At 44.9% G+C, this 22,236-nt stretch overlaps 1 protein-coding gene across 1 annotated transcript in view; it reads left to right on the plus strand.

Annotated features, from left to right (window-relative positions):
• Positions 1 to 22,236, plus strand: part of FBLN2 (fibulin 2) — a 669,658-nt gene that overhangs the window by 594,131 nt on the left and 53,291 nt on the right. The window contains exons 12-13 of the mRNA XM_078661453.1: positions 12,109 to 12,246; positions 17,276 to 17,419. Coding sequence (XP_078517579.1) covers positions 12,109 to 12,246; positions 17,276 to 17,419 — 282 coding nt within the window. The remainder of the gene's footprint in view (positions 1 to 12,108; positions 12,247 to 17,275; positions 17,420 to 22,236) is intronic.

Here is a 22,236-nt window from a genome sequence, read left to right on the forward strand (position 1 = left end):
TCACTACCTATGCTTCCCACCCACCGCCTGTCTCACCCACTTCACCCACACCCCTCGCCCACAAACACGTTCACACCGTGAATACCATCCCACTCATTAGCACCGCGGAACCCCTCAACAAGGCTAGTATACCCCCCCCCGATACCCTGCCTGCTCTCCAGCACACTACTCAACCACTACTCAACCACTCACCAACGGCTCTCTCCACCAACACCTTCCCCAATGACCCTCCTGACCTGACTTTATCCACCCTCCAACAAGTCAAAGAGGAAATCTTACAAATCAAAAAAGACATCCACGCAATCAAAAACCTTCTCTCCTCACAGCCCAGTCTACCTCCCACCATCCCACTACCCTACAAACGACGCACCCTCCCTACATACCCTCGCCCCCGACGACACCAGCAATGGCCTACTATCCCCGTTCGCAATAATTCCCACCGCCCCCGTCGTGTTCTCAACCCCTTGTCGGACTGCGACCTATGCTCTCTCCTACGCTCTTATGGCCCAGGTCCGGTAAAAGACTTTTCCAACTCACACATCCCCATACCCACAATTCTTACAAACCCTCTAAGGCTCCCAACACTCAACAACAGAGGCTCCGTCCCTAACAACCTCAGAAAAGTTCCCCTCACACTAGAAAGCTCGACCACCCTTCTCTCTCCCAAACTCAAATGCATCCTACTAAACTGCAGATCGGCCCAGAGACTTTCCTCCGACATCGCGGATCTCGTCTCAAATAGGGATCTGGACCTAGCCATTCTAACGGAAACGTGGCTCACTGAAGCCTCTACCCCGATTATGGACATACTAGTCCCCCCCAATTATCACATCATTAGGCTGGACAGGTCTCCTGGCAAGACGGGCGGGGGAATTGCATGCATTTTTAGGAGCAACCTCTCCGTTACTCAAGTCACCTCCCCCTCCCTTTCCTCCTGTGAACTACTCTGCCTCGACATCACCAGTGAGGGCAAACAAGTCTGTGCTTTACATCTTATCTATCACCCGCCTGGTGACAATCTCATATTCACCCAACAATTCATGGACCTGATCACTTCCAATGCCGGTCGGCAGACCACTCAAGTCTACCTGGGTGACTTCAATCTCCACTGGAACGATCAGAAAGACACCGTGGTGAATAGTCTCAAAACTTTCCTCAATGCGCTTGACCTCACCCAACTATGCGATAAACCAACACACGACAAAGGCGCGATACTCGATCTCATCATTGCCAAAGAGAACGCTATTCATCTGGAGGCGATTCTACCCTGCGACTGGTCAGATCACCACATTATCACCTTTTTTATCAACGAAAAAGTTAAACCTAACCCTACTCAACCAACCAAACCAAAACATGGAAAAGGGATTTGAAGAATCTCAACCCCTCTACCCTACCTCCCCACATCGGCAACCTCCTCCTTCCCCCTTCAGGGGCCTCAGATGTTCAATCACTGACTGACCACTACCTTGACTCTATGAATACAATAGTCAATGAAGTCGCCCCTCTGCAACTGAAGAGAGTCTCCACCAAAATTTCTAACCCCTGGTATGATGACAGACTCAATGACGAAAGGCGTAATATGCGAATGGCAGAGCGCACCTGGAGATCGGACCCCTCAGCACTGCATCTCAAAAAGCTTAAGAACAAGAGAAATGCCTACTTTAGGAAAATAAAGCGCACAAAGTCGGACTTCTTCAGCCGCCAGTTGGACCAAGCGAAGAACAGGCCAAGAAAGCTGTTCGAGCTAATCAAGACCCAAACAAAGGCACAACCCACACAATCAAACAGCACAACAAATGATACCCCACACTGTGAAGCCTTCTCCGCTTTCTTTAAACTAAAGACTGACAACATAAGAAATGACCTCATCATGGATGTAAGCCGATACCCCAACCACACCAGAATGGCAGACACTCAACCTAAAAACAAGGCATCCTGGCAGCACTTCGATACCTATTCGGAAGAAGCAATACACAAACTGCTCTGCACCTTGAAGCCCTCTAATCATCTCACAGACCCTCTACCTGCTAACGCTGTAAAAGACTTTATCCCCTTGCTCCTCCCTCTCTGGACCAAGATCATCAACAGCTCTTTGCAACAAGGCCACATTCCAGACTCCCTTAAGGTGGGGCAAGTCACGCCTATACTCAAGAAACCTACAGCTGATCCGTCTGACCTAAACAACTATCGGCCCATCACCAATATCCCCACCCTGGCCAAACTGCTGGAGAAATGTGTCCAACTCCAACTAACAAAACACATTGATCAATATGACCTCCTCAACCCTCATCAATCAGGCTTCAGAGCGAAACATAGCACGGAAACAGCTATGACACACATAATTGATGATGCCCTCCAAATTCTGGATCGCAATGAGTCCTGCCTCCTCATCCTTCTTGACCTCTCGTCAGCATTTGACACGGTCAAACATGAGAACTTGCTAGAGCTGCTAAGTACTAGAATGGGGCTATCGGGAACTGTTCTCAAGTGGTTTTCGTCCTTCCTTCACAATCGGTCTCAGAGGTTCAAGATCGACAATGTGCTATCTACACCTGTGCCTGCAGATCTAGGTGTTCCACAAGGATCCACCCTCTCCCCTACACTGTTCAACCTCGTTATGGAACCGCTCGCCACCTTGCTTCAAGCTTCCAATGTTCAATTCCATATGTACGCCGATGACACACAACTCTATCTAAAGTTACAATCCCCGGAAGATATCAAACATCTGAATTCCACACTTATTAACACCCAATCCTGGCTGGCCGATAATCACCTCAAACTAAATGCCCTGAAAACTGAGTTCCTACTCATCTCACCCCCGGCGAAAATCTCCACCACCCAAACCTGGCTCAACAACCTAACAGCACTCAATGTCCAACCTACCATCGTGGATTCGGCGAAATCCCTAGGCATCACACTCGACGCCAAGCTCAACATGCAGCAGCACGTCAGCAAAGCCACAAAAGCAGCTAATTTCCAAATTAACACGCTGAGGAAAATTAAACCCTTCCTCCCGGCCAAAGACTTCCAAACTGCTGTACAAGCTTTAGTCATCCCTCGAATAGACTACGGAATTGCGGCCCTCAGCGGTCTCCCGCTATCCACAACAGCACCCTTAAGAGCCTCCCTGAACGCTGCCGCGAGACTCATTACTGGCTCTAGAAAGCATTCGCACATATCCCCAGACTTAAAGTCTCTAAAATGGCTGCCTTTTGAAGCCAGAATACAGCTAAAAATTGCAGTTATGACACACGCGGCCGTGCACCACAAGGCACCCAACTACCTCGCTCAAAAGCTGTCTATATCAGGAGGTTCGAGATCCAATAGGAGTACAAAAAATCTACTCCTGAAACCTCGTAGATTGCGGAAAGTGAAAACTTACAAGCGCTCCTTCTCAGGAATGGCACCCAGGATCTGGAATGCGCTCCCTCCTGAAACCAGACTGATCTCCTCCACTGCACTCTTCAAGAAAGAGGTGAAAACAATCCTTCTGGCCAAGATCTCCTGATCGTTATAGATGTTGGTTCAGAGACTCTGCATTGCCTTATACCACTGCTCACCCTATCCCTTGGCACTATACTCTATTTGTTGGGGGCACTACTACGCTACTCTCTTACTACCGACCAAGATATGTTACACGTTGGTTTACTGATCCACCTAAACACCTCTGTAGTGGGATCAATGACTTGTGCTGTCCTATATTACTTCCTTACCTGATTGTATATGGATTGGTTTTATGTATGTTTTTATTATCCATGTTATTACCATGTTATTGACTATTATATTGTTCCCATTGTTCCTGTTGACTCCTACTGCCCCTACCCTGTCTGTGTGAAGCGCTCTGATATCTGTAAGGATCCTGTTCGCGCTATATAAAACTTTGAATAAATAAATAAATAAATAAATGGCAGCTGCATGGCAATTGGCCCTCGCATGGCTGTGTTTTTACAAGCCAGCACGCAATAGGCCATAGGCTGTGGAGTTGCTCCGCTTCCTGCATATTCCATGCGGAGACGCGCAGCAGAAGGCTATATTTTATCAATTACCAGCTGTCAGGGGCCGTGGTAATTGAAGCCAGATGCCGGGCGCGCGTGCCCCATTCTTTGCTGTGTGCTCCTTCACTGTGCATTTTTTAACAATAGCGATCGCGAAAGTGATCGCTTTCAATGCTGCTTTATTGCCGTCGCACGTATTTATTTATTTATTAACATGCCGGTTCTTAGTAAAGTACATGTCAAAGGCTAAGAAAAGTAGGTTATTGCAGTGAACTATATCAATAATGGACGTTTCGCTGGAACAATTGCACAAGAAAACTGTTCCAGCCTGTTATACAGTTTTTTTTCATTTATGCGTAACTATTGAATTGGGTGTACAATGGCACACAGGTACACGCTAAGCTGCTCTTGATTTGTTTTAGGCTCTTTAAAGAACGTCAGCCCGGATTTGTACAGGATCAACAAATCTTTGTAGTTTCAATGCCCCCTCCCTTCTCAGCCGGGACAAGCCCCTGCCCTCGGAGCACACTGTGTTCACTTTGTTGTGCAGTGTCCAAAGGGGCACTGAACCGCTGGTAACTGGCAGTGCTGGAGTGTATTAAACACACAAACCCTTGGTTACAGGACATAAGGATTATTATAGTGTGAGTGCAGAGTGCAGAGTGCGCACAGTTCAGAGTGTGCAGAGCGTGAAGTAGTGAGTGCAGAGTGAGTGAGCAGAGTGTGAGTGCAGAGTTGTGAGTGCAGAGTGTGAGTGCAGAGTGAGTGTGCAGAGTGCAGAGTAGTGAGGGCAGTGCGCAGAGTGCAGAGTGTGAAGTAGTGAGTGCAGAGTGAGTGTGCAGAGTGTGAGTGCAGAGTGCAGAGTTGTGAGTGCAGAGTGTGAGTGCAGAGTGAGTGTGCAGAGTGCAGAGTAGTGAGGGCAGAGTGAGTGTGCAGAGTGCAGAGTAGTGAGTGCAGAGTGCAGAGTGCAGAGTAGTGAGTGTGCAGAGTAGTGAGGGCAGAGTAGTGAGTGCAGAGTGCAGAGTAGTGAGTGCCGAGTGCAGAGTAGTGAGTGTGCAGAGTAGTGAGTGTGCAGACTAGTGAGTGCAGAGTGTGAGTGCAGAGTGCAGAGTAGTGAGTGCAGAGTGCAGAGTGTGAGTGCAGAGTGCAGAGTAGTGAGTGCAGAGTGCAGAGTAGTGAGTGCAGAGTGCAGAGTAGTGAGTGCAGAGTAGTGAGTGCAGAGTAGTGAGTGCAGAGTTGTGAGTGCAGAGTTGTGAGTGCAGAGTAGTGAGTGCAGAGTAGTGAGTGCAGAGTGTGAGTGCAGAGTAGTGAGTGCAGAGTGCAGAGTAGTGAGTGCAGAGTGCAGAGTAGTGAGTGCAGAGTATTGAATGCAGAGTATTGAGTGCAGAGTAGTGAGTGCAGAGTAGTGAGTGCAGAGTGTGAGTGCAGAGTGTGAGTGCAGAGTGTGAGTGCAGAGTGTGAGTGCAGAGTAGTGTGTGCAGAATGCAGAGTAGTGAGTGCAGAGTAGTGAGTGCAGAGTGAGTGTGCAGAACAGTGAGTGCACGTGCAGAGTGGTGTGTGCTGTTGAGTGCAGAGTGCTGTGTGCTGTTGAGTGCAGAGTGCTGTGTATTGGCAATGTAAATGACAATGCCATTTATTTATGATTTAAAGAAAATAAAAGAAATGTCATGAGCAATGCCAATAGCTCTACCTTTAATGATGCAGAGACCATTGCATTGTAAATGCTTGTTACATTTCTTAGTATCTTTGAAATTACTACCACTATAGCTTGATCCTGGAGAATGAAGGCAAGATTTACTTTAACAATTTCTTTTGAGTGACTTGAATGCTGCTTTATCAGTTGTGATATTTCATATAACATCACTGGATTTAACAGTTGAACCCAGATGTTTGTACAACCTTTATCCTATAGACTCCGCAACAGGCTGAACCCTTTTAAACATAACACCCCCAATGTATAAAACTTCCTATTGAAACTCCTTCACAATTAGTGCAATGACACCTTTGAACTGCCTCACACAAATCGCCGTTCTACCATGGCAAATCACATAGAATTTACCGACACTCTACATGAATTAAACTGTAATATAATAATGCAGATGGAAAAATGGTTCAGTGCCATCTGTCAAACGACCTGCAGAGACTCATTGGCACAGACCACCATGTGACTCAAATATCTTACTGTGGAACCTAAACCTCCAATGTGGTAGTTTCCCAGTCCCACTATTACAACTATTACAATGTTTCACTCATCATTTCTTCAAACAAATGACTTAAGAGAGCAATTTACATGCTCACCCGAAGACAGGGGTGCTCTTCTAAGCATCATTATGTCCAGGTCAATCTTTTGATTCAAGATCACATAATAGGTGATTGGTTGGATCAACTGCTTATCATCTCCCAATTCAGCAGATTAAGCACACACACAGGTGAGATGAAAACCCACCAAAAATGAGTCATAACATGTCACTTATGTACCGTGACACGTTTGGAATACTTGCAATGTAGCAGCTATACATACTCTTGACCTCATTTTCTCTAACCATGAGAAACTTACAACCTCTCCCCCTTTACCCCTGACATGGTCTGACCACTACTTAGTACCTTTTCAGATCTCCCCACCCCAAATTGTTAAACACAACGCCGCCATAAGAACTCATGGCAGAAAGTGGCACAAACTCTCTCTTACAGCCTTAGAACAAATATATGCCTCAACTCACAGCCCTCTTCTGGAGGACCTAGACACCGCTGTGTGCACTCTAAATAATGACCTCACTTCTGCAATAGAAAAAATAGCCCCAATGCGTCCTCTCACCTCCAATAGGCAAAAACCTTCTGCCCCCTGGTTCACACAAGAACTCAGGACACATAGAAGCAAGTGTAAGAAACTTGAACGTCTCTGGAGACAGAGCTATGACCCTGCAGCCAAGGCACTCTACAAACAAGGCCTTAAAGAGTTTCGTAAACTCAAACAACACTCTATGAGCACGTACTTCTCTGATACCATTGCCAAAGCTAAGAATTCCACCAGGACACTCTTCAATATAGTCAAAGACTTTACACAGCCCAATGCCCTCGTTGCCCCTATCCCCTTGTCGCAAACATTATGCGACAGTCTCTCAAATTTCTTTGAAGAGAAATTTATCAACATTGCAACCACCATCCAACAAAATGGCAAGGTCATCACCAAAAGTCCCGACACGAACCACAATCATAAACTGGCCTTTACAGCATTCCAACTTCTCACTAAGGAACAAGCTATGAAATTATTTCTGGACTGCAAGTCGGGCTCTCCTCTAGACTCTGCTCCAGCCTCAATCCTGAATGACATTGCTCCTTTAATTATCGACTCCCTTCTCGAAATCTGGAATTCCTCCCTTTCCACCAGTGTGGTCCCTGCTGCCTGGAAACATGCGCTCCTTATCCCTATCCAAAAGAAAATAGGGATGGACCCTCTTTGTCTGAGTAACTACCGTCCGATTTCACTTCTGCCCAAACCCGCCAAAGTACTAGAGAAAGCAGTCCAGCTCCAACTTTCAGACTATCTGGAATCTAACACCCTGTTTCATGACACCCAGTCAGGCTTCAGACCGGACTTTAGTACCGAGTCTGCACTACTCGAAGTCTCTGAGTCAATTAGAGAATGCACGGACAGGGGAGAGGAGGCCATGCTGGTACTCCTCGACCTGTCCGCTGCATTCGACACCATCTCACACGACACACTAATGACTCGCCTGCAAGAGACAGGGATTGGCGGCCCTCCCCTCCTGTGGATAAAATCTTTTTTAAATAACAGAACCCAACAAGTGATGCTAGGGTCGTTTCTCTCTGACAAAAAAACACTGACCTGGGGAGTCCCACAGGGCTCTGCCCTGAGCCCTCTCCTCTTCAATGTTTACCTTAAACCTCTAGCAAAAATTGTGGAATCATGTGGAGTCAAGGTGACTTTCTACGCCGACGACACACAACTGGTGTTCTCCTTTAAAGACCATGATGAAAAATCATTTGACAACTTCCGCAACTGCATGGTAAAAATTGCCTTATGGATGGCGAGAACAACTTAAAACTCAACACTGATAAGACGGAAGTCTTATTCTTTAATCAAAAATCTCCTCTACCCCCCAATATCTGGTGGCCATCCGAACTAAACCCTCCCCCTGTGCCAGTCCCAGCGGCCCGAAACCTAGGATTCCAATTCGACACTGCTCTCTCCTGCAAAACCCAAATCAGTAAAGTAACCTCTGCCTGCTTTGGAAAGCTACGCATGTTAAAAAAAATCATTCCCTATCTACCACTTGACTCCCGGAAAACAGTAGTCCATGCCCTGATAACCTCCCACCTGGACTACGCAAATAGCCTGTATTTGGGGGCACCTGCCTATCTCATCAACCAGTTACAGAGAGTGCAGAATGCAGCAGCCAGATTAATCAACAACATTCCTTTTCGACACTCCATCTCCCCCCACCTTATCAAACTTCACTGGCTTCCAATAAAAATGCGTATACAATTCAAAGCCCTGACCCTGGCCTTCAGAGCCCTCAATGACCGTGGCCCTGCATACCTCCGACGCAGACTGAGACTCTCTCATTCACAGCGTAACCTCAGATCTAACAACCTACGTCTAATCACTACCCCCTGTTTCCGCCTCACACGCACGGGTGGAAGGGCCTTCGCCGTTGTCACCTCTAAACTCTGGAATCAGTTACCCACAGAGTTAAGATTCGCCTCCTCAGAACCCCTTTCCCGAAAAAAACTAAAGACCTGGTTCTTCTCCCAGATCTAAACTCTCGTTCCTCCCCCATTCCTTCCTCTGAGATAAGGTCTTCAGCGCCGGGACACCTCCGTCGGAGGTAGCTGTGCGCTCTATAAAACACTAAATAAATAAATAAATACATAGAAACGGTTGCCAGAGACTTACAATGTGCATATCACAACAAAATGACAGGTATTATCAGCAAAGTGTTTCCTCTCCTACATACGAAAAATAAGATCAAATGAAATTAAAATAAGAAAAATAAATCAGACCTTCCTTAGGTGGGTATCACAGAAAGGAGGTTTTTGCGAGCCACAGGAAGTATATGGTAAATATCACACCCGCCACGCAATGCTTGTTTCCTATGAACAACATGAAGGTGTGATAGAGATAATGTAAACACAGACAGAACAAGGCAGAGACAGAAGCATTTTAAAAGAGAATGAATAACATTTCCGATTAAGTCTGAAAATGTCCACCTCTACAAACCACCTTTCCATCCTCAATATAAAACATCAGTTTCCGAATTCTTTTAAGAAAAATGCACATGAAGTTACATCTTTACATTGCTTACTTTAACTCAAGAAATATGGTCTTTGTAACTGACCACGCAGAAAAAGCAGGCCAGGAGAATTTCACTCATCTTATGCTGGAAGATGAGTTAAAAAGACGAACCGTGATGATTGATGGTTATAAACGTTTTGCTGAGTCAAGGGTATTTCCTAACGAAGCAGAAGATTGGCTGGGTTAAAGCCCTTCTAAAAACAATGCCCCTCAAGGTTGGACTACAGCAACCCCTTACTAAAGGTATTGCAATATCCACAGACCTGTTTATTTATTTTCAGACGTGCCCTGCTTCCACCAAACTCTTTGATCATCCTCAACTGGCTTCAAGTTGATGTTTGTTGCTTTTTCCAAGGCGCCTATTTGAGTAATAAATCATTCACCAAAGTGCATAAGGGTACTTACCTGGCAGTTAGCTGGCCAGCTATCCGTATCCAGAGGCTCCTGAGAGGTGCACAATAAAAAGAAGGCCTTTTTGATGATCCCCTCTTTCAAGAGAAATCAAACATTGAAACAATCTTTGGCTGATGGACTCCAAGAATGCGGGAATCCCTTCTATCAGAGTTCCATTGCTCCCTTTTGCACAATTGTCCCACGAAAAACTTAAAAAGCCAGTTCTTTGAAACTTATCTTACAAAGAGGATCCATAAACAATTATTTCACAAGGTGCAAAGACCAAAAGTACGATGGCTGCCACCATTTGTTCATGATTATTTCTGATCGAAGTGCCTCACCTAGGTCCTCTTTCCCTTGTCATCTCACTTGACTTTAGTAATCTGCCTTGGATATATTACTCACAACCCCAGTATTGTGCCCCCCTACTCTCCTCGGCAGTTTTGAGAACTGATCCCATCTTCTCCCCAAACAGTCGGCACCATCATTGTCTGCACTAGTTCCATAACTCTTCCTTCCAGCATCCACCACTGCTGGTTACTGTACCCAATGTGGTGTTAAACCCCCTTCGAACCAGACACGTCCTCTACTACGACTAAACCAGTTTACATATGGTGCAAGTCCGGTGATTCTGGTTGTGTAATGCATTGATTGATGCAATCTCACCCCACTGTTGAACTCTCCCGCCTCCCATATATAGTCTCCTGGTTTTTCAGTGCAGGTCTGGTAAGTAATGGAAAGGTAAATACATCGGGATAGGACACAAGCTGAGGTTTGGGTCATTGAAGCTCTTCTCGTCTCTTAACTTATGCCTCCCAACCCTCTTGTCCCTACCACTTATCCAGCTACTTCATAACCATATTGAGTGCATGTAAATGTACAGGAATTTATATAGCGCAAATCACCAAGCAGTTTCTAAGCGCTTGCTTAGGGAACCCGTCCTGGTATTCCCCTGTGAGATAACCCCGGCAGGGTATCCGCAAGGTGAAAGCCAGGCATCCCGCCGCGAGGGGCCATTGTGGAGATTAAGCAAGCTATTGCCCAGAGTCGCAGAGTGTGAACCCGTGAATCGAGTAGGCACCGGAGCGAGAATTGTCGAGTCCATGGACATTTTAGGACTCAAGACCCCCGCCGAGCCGGGAATTGAACCCTGGCCCCGGGCTGACCTCTGCTTCCAGGTCTGCCTCCTCTAACCAGTGAGCCACACTTCTCCAACCATATTGAGTGCATGTGATTCACAAGCTCACCAAAACACTAACAGATTCTTATCACACCAATTGGATGTCACTAGGGGGCATATTACCAACAAGTAGCGATATTTATCGCTAAATAGGCTTAGTGACGATTTTTTTATCGCTGAGCATCGCCGGAATTTATCGCTGAGATAACGTGCTATTAGCAACGTTTATCTCCAAAGCAATACATTTTCCAGCGATAGCGGCGAAATGCGTGAATATCACTGAGAATACAGCGATATTCACGCATTAGCGACGAAATGCTCTTAGCCATATTATCCACCTCCCATTGGATAACATGGCTAAGAACTGGTCTGGGCAGGTGTTAGTATTTGGAGATATTCACGCTTAGCGCAAATATTTCCATCGCTGCGCCTGCCTTGCTAATAGGCGCTAGCGATGTTAGCGACTGTTTTCAGTAGCTAACAGTTTGGGGACGCCCACTTTGCATGTCATTAGCGATAAATATCGCTAACATGCAAAGCGGGCCCCAAACCGCTCGCTATCACCTAAAAGCTGTAGTTAACTGCTGTTAGCGACAGCTTGTTAATAGGGCGATAGAATTATCGCCGCTTGGTGGCCGAAAACCGCCGCTAAAGCGGTGAAAATTCCCTATCGTCACCCTTGATAATATCCCTCTAGATTCCTTCTAGATCACTATTACTGTTTTGTAATGAAAAATAATGTATTATAATTTCTTAAAGCTAACATGCCTAATAATTTGTATCTCTCTAAACATACATTGTACTTTTCTTGTTAATTACGTACTCTGGTACATCGCTCTGTTGCCCTTAAGACTAATTGGTAAAGAAAACAGGGGAATATTATCAAGACAGGAGATAAAATTATCGCCGATATATCGGCAGAAAACTGCCGAAAAAGCGGGGATAATGGGCTTGATAATAAGCTCTCCAATCGAAGCCCATGTTAGAAGTGAGGACGTCTAACATGGACTTCGATTGGAATTCTATAGAGCATATTATCAAGCCCATTATCGCCGCTTTATGGGCAGTTTTCTGCCGATAAAGCGGCGATAATTTTATCTCCTGTCTTGATAATATGCCCCACAGTTATTTTCACAAATACCGATAGTTCATTTACACGGGTACATTATCGATGCTCTGTCCAAGATTGTTGACTCCTGTTTCTCTTTCACTCTCCTATTTAGATATTGACGAGTGTGAGCGTGGAACTCACGACTGCAAGGTGAACTCTGTTTGTCAGAATACAAAGGGTTCATTTTACTGTGAACTGAAGCAGAGATGCCGTGATGGATTCATACAAGACCCTGCCGGAAACTGTGTCGGTAAGCGCGACAAGTCTCCCCATCGGGGCAAAAGTCCTAGCGCGATCCATGTGTTGTTTGGAAAATTCGGGCAGGATTGTTCCCATGCGGAGCAGGGTCAAGACTGATTTTCAGATGGCTGGGAACAAACTAGCAAAAAAAAGCGATAGATTTAGGCCCAGATCTTTGTACTAGGCGTGAATGTTTAACATTGTTTAGCGTTCCGTCCATCAATTGTTCTTTTTGTGTTTGGTAAAAGGACAGCACCTGACCGGACATGAGTTGGTATACTAGAGTATTTTATGTGAAACCCCAAAGGATTCTTATTTCATTATGACAGTTTATTTAGGGTGTTTATATGGCGCACACTTTGCTTCAAAGAGCAAATGATGGCTTAAAGAGAAGCTCATTAAACATGTCTCCCACCATTGACCCTTAAAGTGGGGGACCAACAATTTGGATTTCGTTTACAATTATGAGTGTGAAGGGGCAGTAGGGGAGTTCACAAATCCAGCAGATGCATGTAGTAGTGGGGCAGTGACGTCCACTTTTCACTGACACATCCGAGACAGGACATAGGGCCATATGTATCAAGCAAATTCGCATTCGCAAAGGCCGAAATTCGCAGAATTTCGGCCTTTGCGAATGCGAATTTGCTAAATGGTATATATAAAGCAAAATCTGGTGCAAAACAAGGAATCGCAAAATTTGCGATTCCTTATTTTGCAATTGCAGTTAAGGAATCGCAAATATTGCGATTCCTTAAATGCATTGTATGAAGCTAAAAATATTAGCAAAATGTCCTTAAGGAATCGCAAAAGTTGTGAATTCCTTAAAAAATGCACATTTTTGCATTTTTCAAAGTGCCATGTGACCACATGTGCACCCATGCATATTTCAGGGGTGCAACAGGGTGTAATTTGGACACCCCTGCACCCTTGAAATTATTCTCAATTTGCGATTAGCAAATTGCGAATCGCAAATTGAGAATAACTTCCCATTCATTCCTATGGGCCTCTTGGCCCATAGAAATGAATGTGAAAGTATTCCTTAATTGCGATTCACAATTTGCTAATCGCAATTAAGGAATTTTAAGAAATCGCAAAAAAAAATGCTATTTTGTACATACATACCTATTTGCGATTCTCAAATAGCGATTTCTTAAAAATCGCTATTTGAGAATCGCAAATCAGGTTGATGATACATATGGTCCATAGTAACAGCGGTTTAATTGTGACAAACTCAAACTAGTGAAATATCTGTTTTTATTCAACCTCGTGTTCGTTTTATTGAGTCGGTCTTGTCGCTCAGTAGGCTAATGCAGCCGCTACAGAAATCTGAGTGTCATGACCTCAGGTTCGGATTCCAGCGTGTCCACTCAGACTTCTATCCTTCTGAGATCGATAAAATGAGTACCATTACGTTGGATAACAATAAAGGCCTGTTCTGTTACAAACAAATGTGTATGTTATGTTGAGGGTAGCGTGACAGCACAAAACGACCAGGCATAAGAACTTTTTCATACCAAAGAAGTGCTTCACTCCTACCCCACCCACCCTATTTAACCAGAGGCACTGACTCGCCCATTCCAGAACCCTTCTCATTTTTTCCCCGATGGCTTACTGACGCACTGAAGCTTTAGAGGGTAGCAAAGTCTTATAACAATCTACCAATCTCTTCCTCTCACCTCTCAGAGTACACCTATCTACGTCTTTCTGCACTCGAGGTCAAATGCCCTAGTGCAGGAGAGGTGGTTTGGGATCCTAAATGTGCACTTTATGTAAAAATAAAGAAAACATTTTACGGCCAATTTTCAGCTAAAAAATCAGATATATTTCTCACTGAAATAATAGACATCTTAATGAAAAACATCATAGAAGACCACCCTTATTTATTTTACATACCTCCTTTGAATTTAAGAGGCAAACAACTATTGTTGTAATGGATACTTAGTATTTTGTGGGATATTTCTTTTATTAAGTAAAGCCTGCTGCAGAACCACGGGGCATAATAACAAGCGGCATCCAAAATTATCGCTGACCACTGTTAGCGTTAAAAAATATTTTGCTGGCTATCCGTGGCGATAATCACCATGGTAGTGCAGTATTATCTACACTGAGCGCCATGGCGATAAAAAAAAACAGGGATAGCAGGAATATCGCCGTTTTACATTGAATAACGCTGGATTTCCAGCGATATTCAATGAAAAACTGCGATAACCTTGGTGATAGTGACTGTGGTTGCAGTCACATAATCCACCTCCCATTACAGGTATGCCTAAATCTGAAAATTAGCAGACTTTAAAAAGCAGCGTTAACCGTGGTTAGCGCTGCTTTTTTTTATCTTTTAGATGGTTAGCGTGAAGCTTGATAATAGAAGAAATGTTGCTTAGCGACATTTCTCCTATTATTTTGCTCTGGAACGCCCCCTTTGCATCTCATTAGAGATGCAAAGGGAAGCGTAGAGAAAAAGGGTGCTAACATGCGATTTTGCATGTTAGCACCCTGTTGTTGATAGGGAGATCATTTTATCTCTGCTTTTTTGGCTTTTAAAGCCAAAAAAGCGGAGATAAATCCCTTGTTAATATGCCCCTAACTGGGGAGAAGGGGCTATTAGCAAGAAATAGCAATATTTATCGCTAAATGCGCTTAGCGCATTTTTTCTTATCGCTGCCTATCGCTGGATATGTTAGCGAAGAAAACCTGCTATTAGCAACGTTTTTCTCCATTGTGCTAAAATATCCAGCAATAGTGGTGAAATGCGTGAATATCGCTGGAAATCCAGCGATATTCACGCATTAACGCCAATGGGGACTTAATCTGAAGATCCACCTCCCATTGGATAAACAGGTAAGTCATGTTTTTAGCAGGCGTTAGAATATAGCGATAATCGTGCTTAGCGTGACTTTTTTATCGCTATGCCTGCCTTGCTAATAGGCAATAGCTGTGTTAGCGACTGCTTTCAGTAGCTAACAGTTTGGGTACGCCCACTTTGCATGTCATTAGCGATAAATATCGCTGACATGCAAAGTGGGCCCCAAACCGGTCGCTCTCGCCTAAAAGCTGTCGCTAACTGCTGTTAGCGACAGCTTACTAATAGGGCGATAAAAATATTGCCGCTTTAGCAGCAAAAAGTGCCGCTAAAGCAGCGATATGGTCCTTGCTAATATGCCCCGTAGTCTTTTGAAGAAAGAAGTGACAGTGCATTGGTGATGGATCCTTACATTGTACTTTGTGAAAATGAAAGCAATGTCTTCTCTGGAGAGCGGCTTGTGTGTTGACTAGCTGGTCTAGGGATTGGCTAGCTTCTGTTTTTAGATGTTTTTGACTGATGATGGTTGCATAGAAATCTCTTCAATGGAGCACGGCATTTGTGTTAACTAGCTGGTCTAGTGATTGTCTCTATTCCTTTTCACAGATGTTAGTGAATGTTAATGAACGCATAGAAATATTCCCAGTGGAGCAGGACACGTGTGATGACTACCTGGGGCCGTATCATGGTTAATGCGCACTTTCCCTGTTTGCGCCACGGGGCACGTTAAAACAGGTGAAAGGGTGCCCTATCACATTGAATGCACTGCTCCCAGGGCAGCCGCATAATCGAGGTGCCCTGGGGGGAGGCAGCATTCACGTGAAAAACAGAGCGGCTTTGAAGCAGTTGCCCTGTGTTTACTGTGAAGGGGGCAACCCGCCTGCACTTTTAAAGGGGATTAGAGATCCCCTTGCAGGCGAGTACAATGAGTGACTGCACCCACCTACAAGGTGGTGTCAGGGGCTTCCACAGGACACCATTTTCCCCCTCCAAAGGACTGCCGTCAGGTGGCGCACTGACAGTGTGGCAACTTTTAGATGGCGCACTTTAAGTGCGCCTCCTAACAGCATCTTTGCCTCTGTGCCCGAGTCTATAATACGGCGTGGGTGCAGAGGCAACGGGATTCCTTGATTTGCATAGGGCTATGTCTCCATGCAAACAAGGGAACGCCTTTTGAGAAAGCGCTGGCGCTGTATGTGCGTCAGCGCTTTCAGTATTACAGAAGAAGCAGCACAAGCATCTGCATTCCCTTCTGTATTGTCAAAGGGGCATGCAAAAGCGGGCGCTAACGCTAGTTTCTCCCCCGGGTAATTTCCGTAATATGGCCCCAGCTTTAGTGACGGGTTCTATTCCATTTCACAGATGTATGGAATGGTATTGACCCCATAAAAATGTCTCCAGTGGAGCATAGCACCTGTGTTGACTACCTGGGGCCTTATGATGTACGTGGCACATTTCCTGGTAAGCGTTCGGCGCACCTTTCAAAAGATGCCCCCAGCACTAACCAGGAAAATGCAACGCAATATGGTGAATGCGCTGCCCCCAGGGCCTTCCTGGGGCAGTGCATTCATGTAAACAGACCAGCTGCTTTAAACCCACTCTGTGTTTTCACAGTGCAGGCGGCAACCGCCTGCACTTTTAAAGGAGATTAGAGATCCCCTTGCAGGCGGGTGCAGTGAGTGACTGCACCCGCATGCAAGAGGATGTCTGGGTGGGTCCATGGGACCCCCTTTCCCCCCCGCCAGAGGGCTGCAATCAGGGGGTGCACTGACAGTGCGCCTCCTGAGAACTTCTTGGCCTCTGTTCCCACATCTGTAATATGGCGCGGGTGCAGAGGCAAAGGGATCCCTTATTTGCATGGGGCCACGCCCACATTCAAATGAGGGAACGCCCTCTTAAGGAAGCGCTGGAGCTGTATGTGCGCCAGCACTTTCAGTATTACAGAAGAGGACGCCCAAGCATCTGCACCCCTTTCTGTAATACCGAAGTGCCTCGGGGGCACGCAACGGAGGCGCAAACGCCAGTTGCACTTCTATAATACGAGCCCAGGTTTAGTGGCTGGCTCTATTCTGTTTCACAAATGTCAATAAATGTTAATCATTGAATAGAAATATCTTCAATGGAGCACTGCACCTGTGTTGCCCAGGTGTCACTTTTTGCTGAATGAATAGAAATGGTATTAAGTGTAGCTCTTGTGTTGACTAACTGCAAGAGTCATCGGCTGTGTTTCATTTCACAGATGTTAATGAGTGCACGTCCCTTCCTGAGCCGTGCAAAGTTGGATTTAACTGCATAAACACCGTGGGCTCCTACACCTGTCAGAGGAACCTTCTAATGTGCAGCAGAGGCTACCATTCAAGCGAGGATGGCTCCCGGTGCATTGGTAAGTAGAATCACTTTGTCATAAAAATACTGGTTTTAATGTATGAATTGATTAGCACACCAAGTGGCTGCACCACTTTATTGTCAAGACTGATCCAAGTATAAGAATACTGCAAAAAACTATAGCTCCTCCAAGGTTGTGGAAAATTAACTTTAGTCACTTCCTGTGATGCTATGTGGGTCAAATATCATGTTTCAGGTTTCCTGTAAAACATTTGGGGGTGCCACTTTTGTTGATGTTTAATATATTGAACTTTAGTGAGGTTTGGAGGGAAAGAGGCATCTCTAGAAATTATATCACACCTTTCTCTCTACTAAGCTTGAGTGCCAGAAGTCAGTTCACTAACGGTGAACTGTGCTTTTTCGACAAGTAGCTAACCTGATATGGATGGATGGTAGGTAGCTCCTGCACACACTCTTGAGGATGTGATTATTTCAGCTTTTCTCATTTCGAGGTACAGCTTAGTACACTCTAATATCCTGAAAGATGTGTTCTATAGCTTGGAAACAGGGAGAACTGCTCACTATTTTCGGGATGTGATATCTGTAACACATGAACTAAATTGGTGAATTTCCATCTCAAAACCTTAAAACACCTCTGCCCTGCAACCACAAACCTGTCATGAATGTTATCTTTGAGAATAGCCTGATCGTGGACTGTTGGGTCCCACTGCAGATATGTGCAAACAGTGTCTGCAATTCGCCCCGGCCCTTCATATGACCAGCCCTCAGTTACATCTGTTTACTTCTTCATCGTATATCTACCTCACCACTCTTCCCCAATTACTACTGGCACTTCTTCTTAGATTGATACCAAGCACTCTTCTTTGGTTACGGTAGGATCTACGCTCCAGAAATACTATTAATGACTATATAAAAAATAGTTGTGATATTTATTTATTCTTAGTGAGTGTAATCATGGCAGTGTGTTTTGTTATAGAAGATCTTATAGGTTTCACTGTTGATCAGGGAACGGTATATTCCTGCTATGACAGACCACTGTTTTAAAGATGGCCCTTACTTTGAAAAACCAATGATAAGGGTTTTCTTTAATGTTAAAGTGAGAGGAAGTTTATTCTATATAGTGGCTGCCTGTACCAAAATGGCTTAGCTACCTGCAAAAGTATTTCTCACAAGTGATAGCTGTAAAGGTAAGGATGGTATTTACACCACAAACTCTTGGCGCAAACTCGAAAATCTACAGGCGGAAAAGTCTTGCGCATGGTAAGAGACGTTTGTTTCTGCCCTGAGTGCCCAACTGTACTATTGTCTAGATCCCTAATGCTAATCTTTTGTCATAGGTAAACATGCATCATGCAGGTACGCCATTACATAGGCCTGTCTCACAAATAGCGGTCTTGTTGGACCAGGAGGGGCACCCAAAGCGATACCCTCATAGTGGTGGAAGGATACTGCCTTTACCAGGAGTTAATCAGCATGAGTTTGTGGTGGGAGCATTCCATGTAGTGCTCAGTAGTAGAAAACAAGAACCTTTTACCCTGTGTAACTAGAGAGGGGCATACAGGCTCACTCGCGTTTTTAAAGTTCCACTGCTGTGTGCTTAACTCACCCTTGACCTTCATTAGGTAGATGTGGAGTGCTGCGCAGCACCAGAGTAGTGACTGTGCTGGGTGTATATGAGCTTTGGAAGGGTACCGTACAGGGATAGAGCCGTACTGTGGTTAGTGCATGTACCGGGTGTATGTATGCCTGTGAGTAATACATTGTATCAGAGATGTAGTGCTGTGCAGTACATGGACAATGAACGCATGTGCTGGGTGTATGTATACTTGTGTGAACTACAATAATTGAAGGGTGAAATGTTGTGTAGCATGCACATGGTGGCAGTGTGTGCTGGCAGTGTGAATGTTTGTAAATAGCACACCCTGGTTAAACATAGAAAAGCTTCAGTGCTGAACAGTGTGCGCAGACTGAGTGTGTGTGCTGACTGCATGTGTACTTGTAATGGTAGAATGCATGGAGGTAACAATGCTGGACAGGGTTTAGACAAAATATAGAAGAAAAAATATTGTGCGGACAAAATATTCTGTCAGGAATATCGAGGACAAAAATATCTTGAAGGTAAGTTACTGTAGGTAAGCAAAGTTTTACTATATATAATTCCACATGTATGTACCTTGACAATATTTATATATTTTCAAAGTACGTGGACGTGGAGTTAAGAAGAGTAAATCTATATTTATTTGCACTTACTTTCTCAATATTTAAGTTGGCTATATTTTTGGCACAATATTTTGTCCACACAATATTTTTGTTTCCGATATTCTGTCAGCTATTCACTAAACAGTAAGTGTGCTGTGAATGTACACTGACTAAGAGTGCCTGCAATGGTACAATATATTGAGAACCATGGGTTGCATTTTGGGAAGCTCAGGCATGCCTGGTGAAGACTTGAGAAGGAGAGGAATCCCCCAGTCAGATGTGTGTATTGCTGCATTTCTGTGAGCTGAGTGGGACACACATTGGAGGAGAAAAGGAAGAGACTTCGTTCACAATTCAAAAGAGTGCTCTTTGATTTAGTGGTAGATCACAAGGGAGGGGCCTGGACATGTTTCAGGAAAGGAGATGGGGCTGATAAAATAATCCTAAGAAGTAGGGCTAGGCGTCTCGGATTAAAAATCATTTGAGGAACTGAAGAAGGCACTATGCACTGCACTGGTACTGAAAGACCCTGACTACATCAGCCTTTCACTCTTGCAGACGGGTACCTCTGACAAAGGAGTTGGATCAGTGTTATTTCAACTGGATGACAAAGGTAGAGAGTGTTCGGTAGCCTTTATTAGTTGGAGATTACTATCCTGAGAACATAACTGGGCAGCTATTGAGAAAGTGTGATTTGTCATAGTGTGCGCCTTACGTAAGTTCCATCCAGAATGTGTTAGCCACTAGGTTTGTGGTGGAACCAGAATATAAACGACTGAAATGGTTGATGGCTATGAAGGGAAATAATCCAATGTTGTTGAGATGTAGAGTATGTATGTCTGTGAGGAATATATTAGATGAGAAATGTGCTGTGTGGTGCTTGAGAAATGAAAGCATGTGCTGGGTATATGTGTGCCTGTTTAAACTACAATACATGAAGGATGAAGTGTTGTTGTGCAGCATGCACATGGTGAGTGTGTGTGCTGGTAGTGTGTGTGTGTTTGTAAATAGCACACTGTGGTTATATATAGGCAGCTTCAGTGCTGAACAGTGCATGCAGTCTGAGTGTATGTGCTGAATGCATGTGTGCCTATAATGGTACAACACATGTGGGTAAAAGTGCTGGACAGTAATTGTGCTGTGAATGTGCAGTGAGTAAGTGTGCCTGCAATGGTACGTTACATGGCAGTCTCTGGGTTCCCCTTCAAGAAAGCTAAGGCCTGCCTGGTGGAGACATGAGGAGGAGATCAATCCCCCTCAGACAGATTTGTGTATTGCTGCATTCCTAAGAGCTGGGCGGGCCACTGTTATAAGCTGGGTTTCTGGTTGGCAGAGGTATGCATCCTGTCCAAGCAGGAACCACAATACCAATCAGGGCAAGTCAGTTACACACTTTAAATTAAACTGTGCTCAACCTCTAGTAGCTTGACATAGAGCAGTCAGGTTTAACTTAAGAGGCAATGTGAAAAGTATGTGTGCAACACTTCAAACAGAAGCACTGTAAAAAAACACAAAAATACTCCACACCAGTGTAGAAAAACAAGAATACTTTTATAAATTAAACAGCAAATGTCCAATCAGTAGAAGTGGAGATATGAATTTTTAAAGATTAAATGCGAAAATAGCTCTTAGAAGTGGTACGCGCCTAATGAGTTAATTGGTCATGCTGAAACAGAACAGAGTCAAGAGTTCAGGCCACATGCGATGGAGCATATGCTGGGTATAGGACCCACGCAGGGCTCGCTGAGCAAAGTACCTTGATCCAAGTCACCAGCAACAAGATGTGTTGATGATCCAACACACAGTTGGGGTAATGCACCGGATTGCTACACGCAACGGCAATGATGCGCCAGTCCTGTGAGCGATGTGCCTTTTTCTAGATATATCGGTTCCGAATGCGATGTGTTTCCCCACATTGCACAGGTGATGCTTCTATCCTCCCCATCGCAGTGACCGCGATGTGTCGGTACTGGTGCTCCAGTTCCAGAGGCGAGGTGCTCCAGTTCCAGAGGCGATGCACTGAATTTCATCACGGCGGTGATGCATTGGTTCTGAGAGCGATGCGCCGGTTACAAGATGCAGCAGTTCCTAGTGCGACGGCGGGGATGCATTGGTTTCAATCAGTTCTGGCAGAAGCAGCACATTATACTCACTTCTAAGGGCCCAGTACTGGGTTAGCACAACGTAGCAGAGCATTACTCACAGCAGACAGGGTCCAGGTGCGATTTGCAGTTTGAAGAGAGAAGTCTTTGATATTCCTGAGACTTCAAAAACAGGAGGAAGGCCAACAAGCCCTTGGAGATACTTAGGTTCTGGGATGTTGAGATGCAGGTCCAGTCCTACTCACTCACAGGCAACAGGGCAGCAGGGCAACACAACAAATCAGTTCAGTAAATTGGCAGTCCCTCCAGCAGCACAACAGTCCTTCTTTCTGGTAAAATGTCCCAAGTACCAGAAGTGTTCTGATTTGGCGGTGCCAAAGGTCCAGTACTTAAACTGAGTAGGACCTTTGAAATGCATAGAGTCCATTTATTTCCTGCAGTGTAAGACTTAAAAGTACATGTCCTACTTTTTAAATACACTGCACCCTGCCCATGGGCTGTCTAACCTTAGGGGTGACCTATATGTAATGAAAAGGAATATTTAGGCATGGCA

This window comes from Lissotriton helveticus, chromosome 9, assembly GCF_964261635.1.
Source record: "Lissotriton helveticus chromosome 9, aLisHel1.1, whole genome shotgun sequence".
NCBI classification, from domain to species: domain Eukaryota; kingdom Metazoa; phylum Chordata; class Amphibia; order Caudata; family Salamandridae; genus Lissotriton; species Lissotriton helveticus.